General features: G+C 34.7%; 1 protein-coding gene across 1 annotated transcript; it reads right to left on the reverse strand.

Annotated features, from left to right (window-relative positions):
- Positions 1 to 5,603: 5,603 nt before the first annotated feature.
- On the reverse strand, positions 5,604 to 8,328 carry LOC125657000 (uncharacterized). Its single transcript, XM_048887636.2, has 2 exons — positions 8,081 to 8,328; positions 5,604 to 6,079 (listed from the first exon to the last, which is right to left on the reverse strand). The coding sequence occupies exons 1-2, from the start codon at positions 8,292 to 8,294 to the stop codon at positions 5,811 to 5,813; spliced, it is 483 nt and encodes a 160-aa protein (XP_048743593.2). The 5' UTR covers positions 8,295 to 8,328; the 3' UTR covers positions 5,604 to 5,810.
- Between the last annotated feature and the right edge of the window lie 6,987 nt (positions 8,329 to 15,315).

A 15,315-nucleotide genomic window follows, 5' to 3' on the forward strand; every position in this document is an offset into this window, starting at 1 on the left:
TTATTGAAATGTCAAGCAGATGTGTCGTATGGTACATGTACATATCATCAATTAGCATATTCTTAAAGTTTCCATTGAATCAACACAAATATTCAGTAGAAAACCAAGAAATGGATAAAACTTCGTGATTATAGATTTATTGATTTCTATAAATCCCGATATCGATATCAAATGAAATGGTATTTTACCTGTAATTTTGAAACAAGTCCTCGATTCGGTATCTAACACTAATTATGATGGTATTAGGTTTCATGTTTTTAATCTTTTAAATTAGATAAGTGGCTGTGTTCAAATGAAATGCTTTGGAAAAAAATTCGCTCGTAGATAGTTATAATAGATGTAATTTTGTCACGGGAATTAATTTCAGAATAACAAATCCTACCTATATTCTATTTCACAGTAAAGTATGCTCTTTAAACATCCGGATTTTACTGGACAAAGAAATTACATGAAAAATTCTAAATTTAAGTAATGTGGTTTTAACTGGAAACGCTGAATCATTACACAAAATACATAAGAAATTTACCCGACTAAAATTTCAACCGTTTTCGTGAAGATGATGTTTTAACTGTGCTAGTGCCCGACGATATACAACACCCATACAACAAGGCACACATTTCCGTTAATAGTAACTTCACATACAATGGTATTGTCATCTATTTAGCATACAACACCTCCCTTATGTACAATTTTCTTGTCATGTCTTGTTATCATTAAAACGTTGTCCGGGATAAATATTTTAAAAGTAAATTATGCAAAAAAAAAAAAAAATTAAATTTAGATCCGCATAGTTCATTCATGAATTAAAAATCAAAACGTGTTTGCTTTCTGGTTGACCTTCAGTATTCAGCACAGCAGATGTGTGTTGTCGTTGCAGCAGAACTGTTTAAAAAGGCTAGATATGCAAATTACCCCGTGCTCGAAAGCGCCCGTCATATCCACCGTTATTTACACATTTACTTGTAGAAGAAGCAAGTAACATATTCATACAAGTGACAGAGAGGCGACAAGACGACAACAAGTCCTCACATTCTGGTCCTCTCAAACCTACTTCAAACAAATATAGAATCTGTTTATGCAAACACAAATCAAGGACTTTGTCCCCTTGTCTGCTTTTCGTGTATCTATGGTGGCCAATGCAAACTTTATCATTATTTTGGTCATGAGAGGGCAACCTTGATGATATAAGTGCAATGGAACCAAACTCCTTTCTATTTCTAATTTGAAGCAATGGATCAAATGGTGACGGTTATTGTACTGATGAACTATCTTCAGTGGCTAACTCTGTCCCATTGACATGTTTTTTTTTTTGTTTTTTTTTTTCTAAAATATTTTATCCGTAGATTTATGAAATATTAACACATAACGTTTTCAATTTTCATACATATTTTTATTTACAAAATTAGAGCGTCTGTCTGAGTTGTTTAGGCCTGTTTTATTAGATATGCGACTCATGCATCAAATCATAGCGAAATTTGGAAATCTAGAATCTTATTTGCAAATAAGACACCTTTTCATCATTCCAGAAAACAAAATCACAAAAATTCATATGAAACAACTGAGTCTGTATCACTCATTCGATGATGAAATCATACTTCATAAGATTCATTAAATAAAATGCTGGTGTAATGAGCTACAGCATTATATGTTTTTACTTTATGCTATGAGTTATTTAATTTTGATAAGACTATAATGAATGTTAAGGAATACGAATATCGCATTACATCGTGTAAACTTATCAATACTGCTGTATTATTTGATTCTAAGATGATGAACGACATATTGAAAGGCAAGCATTGGTATTCTCATCAGCTACAAGTGTGGCGATCAGATAACAATTGTGGCGATCAAACGACAGGTGTAGCGATCAGACGACAAGTATGGCGCTCAGACGACAAGTATGGCGATCAGACGACAAGTGTGGCGATCAGACGAGAATTGTGGTGATCAGATGATAAGTGTGGCGATCAGACCAGAAGTGTGACGATCACACGACAAGTGTGGCGATCAGACGAGAAGTGTGGCGATCAGACCAGAAGTGTAGTGATCAGACGATAAGTGTGGTGATCAGAGACAAGTGTGGCGATCAGATGATAAGTGTGGCGATCAGACGACAAGTGTGGCGATCAGACGGATTAAAGCCTCGGAAGTTAGATGGCCTACTATAGTCGGTAGGGCACCTCACTAGTAGGCACCTCACTAGTAGGCACCTCACTAGTACCTCACTAGTAGGCACCTCACTAGTAGGCACCTCACTAGTATTTCACTAGTAGGCACCTCACTAGTACCTCACTAGTAGGCACCTCACTAGTAGGGGGGATGTGGTCGAATCTCGGTTTGGTCCGTCACTGTTTCTATCCCCGGGTTACCATGTAATTAAGAGAAGTATGCATCTTGATTTTTAAAAACATTGCGCTACACACGCATCGGTTTGTATTGTTTGAAAAAAAAATCACATTTACACATATTTACATGCAATATGATTGACGTTTTACTTTTCAGTCCATCATATTTAACAATTTAAAATGTAGATCCGTTTACTGCGTGATACAATAGGTTGTATTTTGTGTCAATAAGGTGAGATTAGACTACAGTTCATATCATTTCCGTTTAAAAACTTGGGAAGCGCTGCTGCTACCAAAAAAAAAAAAAAAAAAAACGACAACCGAAATTCAGTGGGTAGTTTTACAATATAGGTAAAAAATAAAAATGCACTTCCCCCAACATTTGTACAATGATTTTCCAAGAAATGAAACTTAGCAGGTGTCAGAGTTACTCTATCCTTTCATGTCACAAGATGTTTTGTTTAAAGTTAAACTTAGCATTTAGCAAATTCTGTGGTCGCTATACTGATCTTAGTTGTAAATACAGCCAGTCATTAGGTCGAATGCTGTATGACGTCTTTCATACCAATTCTTAAGTCTTTACCTGTATATTACTCTGTTTACCTGATGAAATTAGAGGGTTCACAGTGAGTGTGACTGGTCAACTTGAAGTCCCGTTCAAGATGGGTGTCAAAAATAAGAAAATAATGTTGATGCCATTTTAGCTCACCTGAGCTAAAGGCTAAAGTGAGCTTTTCTGATAAAAAATTGTTTATCGACGTATCGTATAAACTTTTCACGATTTCATCAACTTCCCCACAACCATCAGGCCAATATCAACCGAACTTTACAAAGACTATTCTTGCGTGAAGGGGGAATTTGATATTGTTCAAATAAAGGGCCACCTCTTTCTCCAAATAATCAAGAAAAGGAAAAACAACAGGGGAGGGGTGTTTAAAGATGTTCTTCTCAAGAACCTCTTGACCATAAAAGATTAAACTTGTGTGGAAGCTTCGTGATTTTACAGATTCTATAGGGCTTGAAATATGTCTCCTATTTAGTCATTTGTACTATTTTCTATCATTTTTGATAAGATGAAATTAATAAAATGACGCAAATTTTAAGTGTTTTTGGAATAGATCAAGTTCTCCCGATAAAGTAATTCAAGAAATCAAAATATTTTGTCATTTATTTCTCCAGGAGTGGAAGAAATCATTGCTTCTTTTATCGTTTAGTACATTTTTGTTTAAACAAGATACCACGATTTACCTTAAATTTGAAAATTTTAGGGGGGGGGGGGCATTAACGGCCGCAATTAACAAATGAGAAGATTCCAATTGTTCCTAAATTAACATGCAAACATTCCTAAGTTATGTGAACTTTCGGGGTTTTTTTTTCTCTTCAAAATATAAATCTGGGTTTACGAGTGGGGCTAGAATCGGAAATAAAATATAAACCTGGGTTTACGAGTGGGGCTAGAATCGGAAATGAAATTTTGCATAGTACATGAATACAGACAATCAATTCTTTAAAAATATTCTTCTTCGTCAGAAATGGGGCCTCCGTGGCCGAGTGGTTAGAGCATCGCGCTCAAAATCACACGGCCACTCACCTCTGTCGGCGCGGGTTCGAATCCCGCTCGCGTCGGCAAGTGAGAAAGTTTCCCAGTTTACTTTCGGAAGGTCGGTGATCTCTTCCCAGGTACATTGTAACTGGGTTCTCTCTTCTACCAATAAAAACTGGGCGCCACCAGATAATTGAAAAATTGTTGAGTGTGGCGGAAAACATCAATCAATCAATCTTCGTCAGAAGATATCAGCAAGACAATGCTATAGATGTATCCCTATGCTGCGTGGATTCGGTAAGTCATCGCCCCGTGGGACTAGGATTGGATCATAATATGGAGTACAGATTTGTCGTGGGAATAAAGAGGATAAAACTCTTTTTTTCTACTGATGATAAACAGCAAGACCAATACGAGTGAAGTTAGTATTGTGGCCCATGGACCTTTTGTTTGAATTGAAGGTGATCAGGCCTCATGAAAGTCGAAGATTACGAAGTTATCAATCTCACAACTCCTATAACCAATTTAAAATAGAGAGTTGGACAACACTGACCTCTCGATCTATCAGAGGTGGGATCAGGTTTCTAGGAGGAGTAAGCATCCCCTGTCGACCGGTCACACCCGCCGTGAGCCCTATATCTTAATCAGGTAAACGAAGTTGTCCGTAGTCAAAATCAGTGTGCTAAGAACGGCCTAACAATCGGTATGAACACGTCAGACAGCATTTGACCCAAGGAAAGATTGTATTGGTATACTAGATCATCATAACGATCCTAGAATTTGCGAAATGCTGGCTTTACACGGGACAGCTGGAATCTCTGCACCCCCATCAACTTGTTTGTCAGTAGCCTGCCTCGATTTAAATACTGATCATACGCAGAACTAAATCTTGTGTATCAAACCGGTTGAGATATATACACACCATATGCAGGTGATAATGAAATATTGCTTCATAAATATGGGAAGTTGACGATGGAGAAGATGAAATCATCCCATTGTTATAAAGTTGAGTTGTTAATCTGCCATTAATATCTATTTTCAATAAAATATCTAAGTATGAAGCAGAAGTGGACGCCACTGCGGTATGAAGTGTTTACCTTGACAGATTTTAAGGATTTGGAAAGAAATAATGAGTACTAGCAATTAGGTACATCTGTATCATTTTATAAAAAAAAAAATTATTTATATATACAGGAATATCGTCAAGTGAATACTACATTGTAAATTGTTTGACAGATAAACGTGATTGACCAGGGGTTTGTGTCCCGTGGGGATCCGGGTTAAAATAAGTCCTCACTACTCCTTGCTTGTCGTAAGAGGCGTTTAAATGGCGCGGTCCTTCGAATGAAATCGCAAAAACCGAGACCCCGTGTCACAGCAGGTGTGGCACGATAAAGACCCCTCCCTGCTCAAAGGCCGTCAGCGCCGAATATAGGCCTAAATTGTACAGCCTTTCACCAGCAATGTTAACGAGCGATGAAAATGTATATTGCCAATATCTTATCACACATTGATGTTAGAGAGACTCAATTTTTTCCTCAAGTAAAATATTTTCTAACAGGTACTAGCATTGGGGTCTTTCTTGTAGGTTTTCAATTCTATTCAGCACTCGTCTTCCTTGACGGAGGTGCATTAGACTCATGAAATGATTATCAGTGTAAGTATTTTTATAACTACACAGCGCCGAACAAATTTTAAACACAAAAATAAAACTGAAATTGTTCATGTTTTATTTCCCATTTACATGTTTGTCATAACTTGACAGGCCCAGTATATATGCCTCAGTTGATTAAGAATCCATTGAAATTGGATTGTGATAATCTTGCGATATACCGATATCCCGAAGGCCATGAATAAACCTTGACGAACACCTTATCTCCCTTCCTCATGGTAACAAGAGCGTTATCTGAGCCCTTTTTCCACTATCCTCCCCATCCAGTCCACCAGACAAACATTTGTGTATTGTCGTGAAATAATTGTAACCTCAGATAGTCCTTGGCTCGTGACGGTGTAGGCATACCAATGACTAGAGTAAAGGAATAGGTTCCTGCTACAGGGGCGGTAAACACACCCGTCCTTCTGTCGTATCCGTTCCCTCTATTGATTTTAACTGTTTCAAATCTCAGGATATTTCCCGGCCTCATTTTTAAATTTATGGATGGAGTAGCCATAAAAGAGACATGCGTTGAACCTAGAATTTGAAGGAAAAAACAACACATTATTATCTCAGAACAAGATCCACTGCCCTGGTTGCTCAGTTGGTAGAATGTTAGCTTGGTAAGCGGGAGGTCGTGAGTTCAAACCCCGCCCGGTCATGTGAAACCTAAGGTATGTAGTAGTGAGTGCTACTTCCCTAAACATGCAATCGACATTTAAAAGTAAGAATCACGGGTCTTCAGATATGATCTTTAAAATGAAGGTATCGTGTCGCAGCAGGAGTCGGTACGTTAAAGAAATTCTCATTGCTGGGCGCTCGTGATATTTACCTTTCCAAATTCAAATGTTTTTGCCTCTGATATCTCTAAATCGTGCTAATAGCCATTTCTTCATAGATGCGTTACAGATTTGAACAATATGCGTATGAATTTTGATAAATATAGTTCGTCTGTGTTAACGGCTGGGAATTCCGATAGAAAATGGAAATAGAACGTATATTTAAGAAATAAAATAAAAAAAATTTAAATACACGAGGGTATAAACTGTGACGCTTTATGTCCGAAATATTTCATGAAGCTTGTTAGCGCTTCATGGAAAGAATTATAATTTAACGACATGAAGCGTTGAATGGTTATAAAAAATGTGGAAGGGGCTATGACAATCAAACGATTCAGGGAAAATTTAGTTTCTTATTGAAACATTTTGATGGTATATCGGCTACAACTTTTAAGTGATTTCAAGGGTGTGATGACAAATACTAAAACAGGTTTACAATTAGTTTCACTATACATCTACATCATTAGTATTTAAGTCCAAGTAAGGGCGTGCGGATATTTATCCCGTGTTGTCCATACACCTGAGACTGAAGGTAACTCCCCATCAGGGCCGTAAATTACATGGAGGCGGAGGAGGCAGCTGCCTCCTCCAACTTTTGAGCCAAAAAAATTAAAATTTAAAGTTCATTAGAATTTATGTTGTTTCCAATAACTAAGAACATGATACCTCCCTTAAAAAGCATTCCAAATCTTTCTTTTAGAATGAGTTAGTCAAGTAACATCTTAGAAGGCCCTAGAATCAAGGATTTTGCACGAAACGTGTTCAGTGTGCACAAAATGTGCTCAGCGTCTGGGGGCCTGGGCGGCCCCCAGACCCCCGCCTAATTTCCTGCCTCCTCCAAATTGAAGGTTAATTTACGGCCCTGCCCATACACCCTTGATTGCACCTGGATAGCAGATTTATTTTCTGTTAAAGCAGTCAAACGTAGTTGACAGTCGAGGTTTGTAAGAGTTGTCCCGCATTGTACACGTATGAATGCTCGAGAGAAGAAAAGAAAAATTCTACAAATATTTAATTTGTGATAATAGTACTTAAAATTAATGTACATTACTTCGTTTGCGCGTAGAGACAATGCATATCTAATCGACAAACACAGAGTGTTGCGATATACAATTTCTACCCAGAGTTATCATTCCTCACACTCGCATAGTGGACACAGACTACCAATTATTTTGCTATACATTCCTTTATAACATAAAAATTAATCTAAAAAATTCCACCGCCTCAACTTACCTGAAACTTGGTACAGACTTAGAGCAATTCAAGTCCAAAATTATTTGTGAATCTCAGGAAAATCCACCACACACAAGTCCTGTTATGACACCGGTATGGTTACCCCTACCCTGCATATTTCCCTTTCCCTTTGAGAAGCAGGTAAACAATGGCCTATTTACACCCTTCCTACTACACACTTAAGAGCAGAATTTCCCATTATTATAAGTTTTTAATTTTTTCAGACCCTCTTCTTTCCATCTAAGCCCTATAATGACACAAATCCACCCCACATACATCCCCAAGAATTTGTAAGAAAAAACCTCTATTTATAAACAGGCACTACTTGCGTTAATTAGTAGTCTGTAACCTAAGTGAATGTAAGGAACAATAACTCTTAACTCTTGGTAGAGATTGAAATTTATACCGACCTGTTAACCAATCAACTCCTTTTTCAAGTTACATAAGAAACAATGATTAAAGCAACCTGTGATATTTTCAATGTCGTGTTTCAAGGCATTTATCTTGGTCTCCATAGAAGTAAATCTGTCCTTTATGCACTCTTCAAATTCGCTGAGGTGAAGACCACATGAGTTGGCAGACTTCGTGCAGATGTTGTAGTTTCTTATTTCATTCTTACACGGACAGTCAGATCGACACAAGGCAACCACACAAATCAGCAGATAAACCACCTGTAACATTTTACTCACTCAACAGATTTCAACTTTCGAAAACATCCTAAAGCTATTGCATGTATTTATACGTTTTTTGTTCTCTGAACCTAGCTGGGTATAATTACTAACGAGGGAATTCCGTGTCTGGATTGGAGGTAAATATATCATTACCTATGTTGTAGAGTGATGTTTGTTCGATTTAGAATGATATGTGGGTGGATCCTGCCTAATTAGTTTATATTTTCTCGTAGAGGCTTAGAGGAAGAACACCAATCTTTCCAATGGGGGTAGTTTCAATTATACAGCACATTGAAACAAAGTATAGGTGATCAATACATATTTATGTACCGGACAATCACAACAACACAAGACATTAAGAATGGATTTATTGTAATCACGAATTTACACAGAAAAAAGAAACTGCAAATTAAAAATGGTTAACGCCCGCTACACTTACCAACAGTCGTAAGCATTCTACCGCTACTTGATTTAAGTTCATTCGCGTAGATCAAATAGTCCGACGATAACACTAGGTCAGACAAAAATAAAGCGAAGGACTTCGTCCAGTAATGTGGCCAGATCAAAAGAATTCATCTAGTTTTTCACATTTACCAAAGGATTGGATTATAATTATATACACAGTATTTTCATATGTCAAGGTAGCCATTAAAGAAATAAAGAACAAGGTACGGTTGTATACATAAAAAGGCCCAACAAATTTCTCTCTATAAAATGTGTCTGGAATTAACCTTAATCAGTGTTTTAAGAAAGTAAAATAAATGCCAGGTATACTATGTCAACAAAATCAGAATGATAGTCCTAAATGGATAGCATTATGACATCATGAATAAGACATTTCCCGCCTTTTTCTCAAAATAAGCCTGAAAACTGTCAAATGTCATACAAATTATTGCTCAGGAAAAGATGTGCGCATTTGTCGAGCAAAATGAAAATGATATATATTGTGTATTATTTTGAAATGAAAAACATGCTTCAATATGAATTTGCTCGACGCATGCGCTGTATGTTTTCTAAAAGGAAAACAACCTGAATTTGTGGATATTTTCATTGAAAATGGCATTTTTGCAATTTTATGCCAACTTCAAGCTCTCGTCATATGACACAAATCATTTTGCTGATCAAACTGAGTGAATTTTGGGTTTGCTAAACTATTCCTTAATTGAATGCCAGGATTTGAGCTCCAAGTGAAATCATCAATATTTTGGGCCAGATGACTGTAGAAACTGTACCTACTTCTTTCATTTTTCAATACATGAGGATATGAACCGCGACTCTTCGTGTCGGTATACCTATACTTATACTCAAACGGACGTTAACGCCTCACAGAAACTATATCGGCGTGAAACGATTCATACACTCGTATATTTTCAAAAATGAAATTACTTTGTACTTTGTACTTTCATTTCTGTCGGACTTCCCAGTCGTTAAGATTCACGTACATACATGTATATCTATCACGATTCACGTACATACATGTATATCTATCACGATTCACGTACATACATGTATATCTATCACGATTCACGTACATACATTATATCTATCACGATTCACGTACATACATGTATATCTATCACGATTCACGTACATACATGTATATCTATCACGATTCACGTACATACATTATATCTATCACGATTCATACACGCAACAGCTACAGCGCGTTCATGAGGAAATGAATTTGTAAAGATATCAAAGGCAAACCCAAATCTAAATTTTAACACGTTTAATTAACTTAATGAAATATAATAGAGTCCTTTACACGTTAAAGAATTTAGCTCCTCCGCTTTTGAGCACAATATTTAGCACAAGGTACTAGAACTGGATAGGTACTAGTCCAGTGCTTATTTAATTTGTCCAAACTTCTGAAACATTTATTACTTAACCCCAGCTAAATTCTCTATGTCGATTCAAACTTTAAAAGGTTTGTAACGAACATTTTTAAAAAATAAAAAACGTGGAGGTTTAAGTTAGCAATGAGTGAAAACATTATTATGCTTACAGGGGATTTTAATACGATTCTTCATAAACAGGATAGACATCAATCACAATCAACTTTTAAAGATAAAAGCTCAAAACATTTAGAAGATCTGCTATCATATTTAAACTTAGTCGATACATGGAAAATGAACTTTATTTTGTGGCGGAAGTGCAGTCCATAAGCTATAAATCTGCACGATTTTACCGGGTTTTTGTTTTTGTTTTATTCTATCCATCTTCAATATCCATACCCCAAGATGTGTACTTCAATTCTGTAAATCATGATAGAAGTAGTAAGGGATCAGATGAAAGGTGAAGATAACGAACAGTGATTAAAATCAAAACTCCTATAAGATATTCAAAATAGAGAGTTGGGCAAACACGGAAACCAGGACATACCAGAGGTGGGATCAGGTGCCTTGGAGAGTAAGCGTCCCCTGTCGACCGGTCACACCCGCCGTGAACCCTATATCCCGATCAGGTAAACTGAGTTATCCGTAGTTAAATTCTCGAGAGGATCGATGTTAAACAACATGAAATCAATCAATACAATACTGTGTTTATGTGTTCGTTTATTACACAACTATTGTATTCTTTGCATAATGTACTCCAATTCATTGCTACAGTAAATATTGCGGTAGTTTATTATTATATTCAATTTTTTCCCGTAAATTTTCCTGATGGTAATTACTACGGTAATGATTAATATAGTAAATACTACGGTAATGATTAATATAGTAAATACTACGGTAATGATTAATATAGTAAATACTACGGTAATGATTAATATAGTTAATACTACGGTAATGATTAATATAGTAAATACTACGGTAATGATTAATATAGTAAATACTACGGTAATGATTAATATAGTAAATACTACGGTAATGATTAATATAGTAAATACTACGGTAATGATTAATATAGTTAATACTACGGTAATGATTAATATAGTAAATACTACGGTAATGATTAATATAGTAAATACTACGGTAATGATTAATATAGTTAATACTACGGTAATGATTAATATAGTAAATACTACGGTAATGATTAATATAGTAAATACTACGGTAATGATTAATATAGTAAATACTACGGTAATGATTAATATAGTAAATACTACGGTAATGATTAATATAATTAATACTACCGTAAGGTACGCAAGCCACTTTGATTTGTTATAATTACAATTGTAAATACTTTTGTGAATTATTAAAATCTGAAATGCTATGGTTTTTACTATGGTAAATACTTCGGTAATTCAACAAAATATTTTAGGAGTTACCATATGATCTACAATCGATGTTCAACTATAAAACAAGTTATGTAATAAATATCGATGAATTATGATTAAATTAAACACTTCGGTAAATGAATAATGCGTAAAGTTATTACTACTGTAAATACCACGGTAATTCATCACCACAGTAAGTACTTTACTAAATCATTACTACGGAATTCAATAATATTGTAAATATTTTAGTAAATCACCACTGTAGTCTAAGTATACAATGATAATCAGACAGATATTTGAAGCCCTAATTTATCTAAAATTCATGGTAGTTATTTTTTTTCTGATGTTGCAAATAAAGTTCACATTGAACTATGAGATCAATTTGAACATATAACAAACGTTGCTTTTTCAAAACTAAAATCAATAAAGTGAAAATTCAACTGACTTTGATTTATAATTATAGGTGCGTGATTACAATTTCTGGCTTATTTCACAGTTAGTGAGGTAGGGATGCAAATGCTTAGGAAAAATATTTGGTTGAAGTCAATTCTTGACGGAAATTTCTAATTTTATAGAGTGACCTCATTTCAAAATATTTACATTCACTGAATCTTTCTCTTACATTTTTTTATTTTTTTTTTTTTGGTAATTAGCATTGCTTTCATCATGCAAAAATTACATCTTTGTTGCAAATTAGTTCAATCCGATTTTGTAGTACTACTTGTCTGCTAAATCATTACCAAATATGGAGTGTCATCAAGGTCAAAGGGTGCATTGGCTGTTCAATTTAACGTAACAAATGGGTCAACCATATGATAATTCTAGTTTATATTTTTAAATAATACATAAAGATATAAACAATAAGGGGTTGTGCATTTTTTCTGCAATGTTAGCTACCTTCATCACCCGATGAAACAACAAAGAAAGCATTTTATTGTTTAAATGACAGCAAATGATTTCAAGGATTTGTGGTGACTAATGCAAAACACAAGGGATACATATAATGTATATGAAGATCAATAATTTGTTAAATGCCTGTCTGTATAAAACCATTTCTTGTCGACCATCTGTGTTCTTAATATCGATAGAAAACAGTGTCCAATATCATTATAGAATATTATGTCAATAGCAATACATGTATATCACATGTTTGCGTCGTGTACAGGACATGCATAGATTCACTCTGTAATATGAAATAAATGTAGGAAGTGCCGTTTATGTGCAGCAATCAAATTGTGAGTTGCTGTCTAATCGATAGATCACATGTGATTCTATGTATTTCATTTTCATTGTTGAGAGTCCCTTGCTATTCTAATTTTGTATCAATTTGAATACATTAACAACAGCATTGTATAAAATTTTCAAGATAATTTTATCATTGCTTAAACTGATGCACACCCTATAAAGGATTTCATTCCAACGCATACTGTTCGTTTACTTTCACTTTCACTACTTTCGTTTTATTTTAGTTGGATTGACAGGCTTACAGAAGTCTTATGTTAATGAAAAGCATTTGTTTTATTCAACACCTATATGTGCAGTATACCGTTAATACAGGTACACCTATATGTATACCGTTAATACAGGTACACCTATATGTATACAGTTAATTAATACAGGTACACCTATATGTATACCGTTAATACAGGTACACCTATATGTATACCGTTAATACAGGTACACCTATATGTATACCGTTAACACAGGTACACCTATATGTATACAGTTAATACAGGTACACCTATATGTATACCGTTAATACAGGTACACCTATATGTATACAGTTAATACAGCTACACCTATATGTATACCGTTAATACAGGTACACCTATATGTATACAGTTAATACAGGTACACCTATATGTATATACCGTTAATACAGGTACACCTATATGTATACAGTTAATACAGGTACACCTATATGTATACAGTTAATTAATACAGGTACACCTATATGTATACCGTTAATACAGGTACACCTATATGTATACAGTTAATACAGGTACACCTATATGTATATACCGTTAATACAGGTACACCTATATGTATACAGTTAATACAGGTACACCTATATGTATACAGTTAATTAATACAGGTACACCTATATGTATACCGTTAATACAGGTACACCTATATATATACAGTTAATACAGGTACACCTATATGTATACAGTTAATTAATACAGGTACACCTATATGTATACAGTTAATTAATACAGGTACACCTATATGTATATACCGTTAATACAGGTACACCTATATGTATATACCGTTAATACAGGTACACCTATATGTATATACCGTTAATACAGGTACACCTATATGTATACCGTTAATACAGGTACACCTATATGTATACAGTTAATACAGGTACACCTATATGTATACAGTTAATACAGGTACACCTATATGTATACCGTTAATACAGGCACACCTATATGTATACAGTTAATTAATACAGGTACACCTATATGTATATACCGTTAATACAGGTACACCTATATGTATATACCGTTAATACAGGTACACCTATATGTATACAGTTAATACAGGTACACCTATATGTATACAGTTAATACAGGTACACCTATATGTATACAGTTAATACAGGTACACCTATATGTATACAGTTAATTAATACAGGTACACCTATATGTATACAGTTAATACAGGTACACCTATATGTATACAGTTAATTAATACAGGTACACCTATATGTATACAGTTAATACAGGCACACCTATATGTATACCGTTAATACAGGTACACCTATATGTATACAGTTAATTAATACAGGTACACCTATATGTATACCGTTAATACAGGTACACCTATATGTATACCGTTAATACAGGTACACCTATATGTATACAGTTAATTAATACAGGTACACCTATATGTATACCGTTAATACAGGTACACCTATATGTATACAGTTAATACAGGTACACCTATATGTATACAGTTAATACAGGTACACCTATATGTATACCGTTAATACAGGTACACCTATATGTATACAGTTAATACAGGTACACCTATATGTATACCGTTAATACAGGTACACCTATATGTATACCGTTAACACAGGTACACCTATATGTATACAGTTAATACAGGTACACCTATATGTATACAGTTAATACAGGTACACCTATATGTATACAGTTAATTAATACAGGTACATCTATATGTATATACCGTTAATACAGGTACACCTATATGTATACAGTTAATTAATACAGGTACACCTATATGTATACCGTTAATACAGGTACACCTATATGTATACCGTTAATACAGGTACACCTATATGTATACCGTTAATACAGGCACACCTATATGTATACAGTTAATACAGGCACACCTATATGTATACAGTTAATACAGGCACACCTATATGTATACAGTTAATTAATACAGGTACACCTATATGTATACCGTTAATACAGGTACACCTATATGTATACAGTTAATACAGGCACACCTATATGTATACCGTTAATACAGGTACACCTATATGTATACAGTTAATTAATACAGGTACACCTATATGTATACAGTTAATACAGGTACACCTATATGTATACAGTTAATACAGGTACACCTATATGTATACAGTTAATTAATACAGGTACACCTATATGTATACAGTTAATTAATACAGGTACACCTATATGTATACAGTTAATACAGGTACACCTATATGTATACCGTTAACACAGGTACACCTATATGTATACAGTTAATACAGGTACACCTATATGTATACAGTTAATACAGGTACACCTATATGTATACCGTTAATAC

The sequence above is a fragment of the Ostrea edulis genome, chromosome 7, assembly GCF_947568905.1.
Source record: "Ostrea edulis chromosome 7, xbOstEdul1.1, whole genome shotgun sequence".
Taxonomy (NCBI): domain Eukaryota; kingdom Metazoa; phylum Mollusca; class Bivalvia; order Ostreida; family Ostreidae; genus Ostrea; species Ostrea edulis.